This window comes from Coturnix japonica, chromosome 10 (assembly GCF_054131305.1).
Source record: "Coturnix japonica strain WE chromosome 10, WE-NBRP24, whole genome shotgun sequence".
Lineage (NCBI taxonomy): Eukaryota > Metazoa > Chordata > Aves > Galliformes > Phasianidae > Coturnix > Coturnix japonica.
The window spans coordinates 20,374,523-20,378,319 of NC_140672.1; the positions used below are offsets into that span (position 1 = coordinate 20,374,523).

Here is a 3,797-nt window from a genome sequence, read left to right on the forward strand (position 1 = left end):
AAGGGTTGTAAACACAGAGCAGCTAAACAAGCAGCCATACCACCTGCAAGGACAGCAAGAACAACAGGATGCCCTGTGATGAAGAGAAACTAGCCACGGTTTTGTGAACTCAGCAAGGGAGTAACTTTCAGGATGATAACAACAAGTTGCAAAGATACTTGGGGATGGTATGTAATTGGGAACCAATGATGAGCTCCGCTTTTGCAATATTTATGAGCTAATTATCCATATTATAAAGGTACACGCAGCCAAGGAATAAAGGAGATTAGCTGATCATATATCAATGACAGGTGTGGTCGTTTGCTTTTCTCCCGCCATTCTGCAACAAGAGGTGTGTTTCAGCAGTGGTAATGGTGGGTCACCTCCTCTGGTGCAGAAGTTTATGAGCAGTCTGACCAGTACAGGTCCAGGAACGTCTCACAAGGACGGCAGACAGAGTGACTGCATTTCCTTTATTCTGTTAAGATTCACAAAGAACCTGGTACATTATGTACAGTGTGTCTGGGATACACTACAAAGGCACAAGCTGAACAAGAATTGGTTTCAGTAATGACTTAGTAGTGAAAACATTACAGTATTTTTAAAAAACGAATAAGAATAAATTACACAGATAAAATGGCACAATACAAACAAACAATAAATAAAGCTTGATTGAGTAAAAATCTGCATTACAAGCCATGAATTGCAAAAAATGGGCAGATCACTGCTTTAGTAAGAAATTTTGTCATTACTTTCCTCACTGCATCCTTGACCTCCTTGTTCCTCATGCTGTAGATGAGGGGGTTCACTGCTGGAGGAACCACTGAGTACAGAAGTGCCACTGTCAGATCCAGGAGAGGGGAGGAAATAGATAAGGGCTTCAGGTAGGCAAAAAAGGCAGTGCTGACAAATAGGGAGACCACGGCCAGGTGAGGGAGGCACGTGGAGAAGGCTTTGTGCCGTCTCTGCTCAGAGGGCATCCTCAGCACGGCCATGAAGATCTGCGCATAGGACACAACAATGAAAACAAAACACCCAAAGGCTAAACTGACACTAAGAATGAGAAGCACAACTTCCCTGTGGTAGGAGCCTGAGCAGGAGAGCTTGAGAATCTGTGGGATTTCACAGAAAATCTGGTTCAAAACATTCCCTTTGCAGAGAGGCAGTGAAAACGTGTTGATAGTGTGCAGCAGGGAATAGAGAGCCCCAGTGCCCCAGGCAGCTGCTGCCATGGTGGCACAAGCTCTGCTGTCCATCAAGGTCCCGTAGTGCAGGGGCTTGCAGATGGCAATGTAGCGGTCATAGGACATGATGGTGAGAAGGGAATACTCTGCTGAGCTGAGGAAGACAAGGAAAAAGATCTGTGCAGCACATCCTGTGTAGGAGATGGCCCTGGTGTCCCAGAGGGCGTTGGCCATGGCCTTGGGGAGAGTGGTGGAGATGCAGCCCAGGTCAAGGAGGGCCAGGTTGAGGAGGAAGAAGTACATGGGGGTGTGCAGGCACTGGTCACAAGCAATGGCTGTGCTGATGAGGCCATTGCCCAGGAGGGAAGCCAGGTAGATGCCCAGCAATAGCCAGAAGTGCAGGAGCTGCAGCTGCCGTGTGTTTCCCAGCGGCTGGAGGAGGAACTCGCTGAGGGAGCTGCTGTTGGACATCTGCTGTTCCTGGGCTTGGAGTCAGGTTCAGAGAACAGAAGATAATGACAAGTTCAGATGATTCTCAGAGACACTCCTTCTGCTATGCTACAAAATTTTCCGTTCCCTCTGGAAAATGATCATTTAACACCATAACTTGAATTTCTTTCCATGAACTTCACCATCCCTTAAGGAGAAGAAGATTAGGGAGCTCTTTCTCTCTTCTCATTTCCTAATCATACCCCAGCCTTCTGGATATTTTCCTCTTTAATCCAGCTGCTCTTCGAGACCCCAGCCGCAGCATGTATGCACTTCAATTTGTCATAGAGAAATCTGCCTGTTTGCAGGACAAGGGAACTCTTAATGTCTGCAGAAAACAAAGTAATTATAACCTAGCTCATTATATCTTTTAAGTAGATGAGGCTGAAAGCACAACTTGTGTGACTGTTTACAAAACAGCTGACTGATTGGGGAAATACTGGGGAGTCTCCAAGCTGTGTTTTTAGATTTCTACCAACAATCTTCCTTTCCCTCAGAAAAAAAATGGAAAATTTCTGCCTTGGCTCTCCTCTTACAAAGTACCCTTACAGACACTCAGTTCTGCAGTGGAGCTGTGATCCCCCTGCCCCAGGCAGCAGCTGTGGCAGCACAAGCCCTGCCGGGGGGCTCCTTCCCCCCACCCGTCTCCCCGCAGCACCCTGGGCAGCTCCCCGGGCAGGCTGAGTGCTGAGCCTGGCAGGCGGCAGAGTCCCATACCCGGCACACAGCCCCTGGGGCACAGCAGGGACCCTGCTCTGCAGGACAGCCCTGGGCACCCGCCTGCAGCCCCGGCTGCACAGCCTGCAGCCGTGCTGGGACATGCAACCATTAGGGCTGGGCTCTGATGCTGCATGAACAGAAGCCCTCAGCTAAAGCAGAAGGCTTTTTCCAGTGTCAAGAAACATGCAGTGCCTAAAGACAGATCTGCTATGGGATGTGTCAGACTTATTTATCCCTGTATTAAATGTAGCTGCATGGCCTGATGTGAGACTTACCATGTCATGGCATGCGATCAATGCTCCTCCAGTAAGCTCTCAGCTTGCTCACATTTTATACATCCCATAAGCTGCTTCTCCCTTCACTTCTACCCTCATATCACCTGCAGATCATATCCCAGCCCTGCTGTGCTGTGCACAAGAGTGGCTCCTGGGCACAGCTGTCTCCCTGCAGCACTACCCACTATTATGAGCTCTGTGTTTCCCAGGAGGCAAGCTCAGCTCATCCGCAGAGGATGTCATTGTTATCCTTCCCACTCATCTCCCCTGTGATGTCCCTGGGTTTTCATGGCCAACAGCTTCTGAAAGAGAATGGCATCATGACTGTTCTTGAAATTCCAGTCATATGGTGAGTCCTACCTGAGGTTGTTTAAAGAAACTAAAAGAGCACACAGACAAGGACAGGGAGGGTTCGACTTTCCCTGTGAAGGGCAGTGATCCAGCTGAGGCTGGATCCCTCTCATCTGTAGAGGGAAACCCTGGGGCTGAAATGGGATTCAGCTCCCCGTGGACCCACAGGAGCTGGGATTCCTCTGGTTCAGTTCAGATGAGCACAAGGAGTTGCCTGCATGTGAGCTCCTGCTCTGAGTCCTCAGACCTTCAGCAGGGAGGCAGTTGCTCACACACACGGACACTGGGTGATGCCCAAGGTGCCTGGGGTGCTCCTGGATGTCTGCCAGTGCTTGTAAACCGTGTGGGAAATCCCTGAGATAGACACCTTCTTTCTGAGCACCATCTGAGGTCCAGAGGGGGGCAAGAGGTATTCTTGGCCATCCTAATTACAACAGATCCCATCAATTAGGGCATCTCAAATTGCTTTTTTTACATCTCCATGGAGCAAGCAGAGTTACTCAGGTGACTAAATGGATGAGCTTTGTGTTGTGGGTTTGTGATTTTTGCCAGCAGTATTCCACATAACAACATCATGCAGAACAGTGGGAGTTATAGAGTTCACATTTTGCTTCCATGTTACCGCCGTTTTGGGCATTTGGGGTTCCCAGAGCGTAGAGGAGGGGCAGCATCTCTGGAGGACTTGGTGCAAAGAGGAAGTGAGGTCAGACTTAGGGCTAGATCCCAATGGCCTTTTGCCTTTGGCCATCTCAGCTCACAGCAGAGGAAAACACGAGCCTCCATTGCACTATTTGGTGTA

At 49.2% G+C, this 3,797-nt stretch overlaps 1 protein-coding gene across 1 annotated transcript; it reads right to left on the reverse strand.

The window, feature by feature from the left end:
• Positions 1 to 668: 668 nt before the first annotated feature.
• Positions 669 to 1,634, reverse strand: LOC107310808 (olfactory receptor 14A16-like). The gene has a single exon (XM_015856787.2). It carries the CDS (start codon positions 1,632 to 1,634, stop codon positions 669 to 671), a length of 966 nt encoding a protein of 321 aa, XP_015712273.2.
• Positions 1,635 to 3,797: the final 2,163 nt, after the last annotated feature.

Coding starts and splice junctions, on each gene's coding strand:
- LOC107310808 (XM_015856787.2), bottom strand. CDS start 1,634: ATGTCCAACAGCAGCTCCCTCAGCGAGTTCCTCCTCCAGCCGCTGGGA.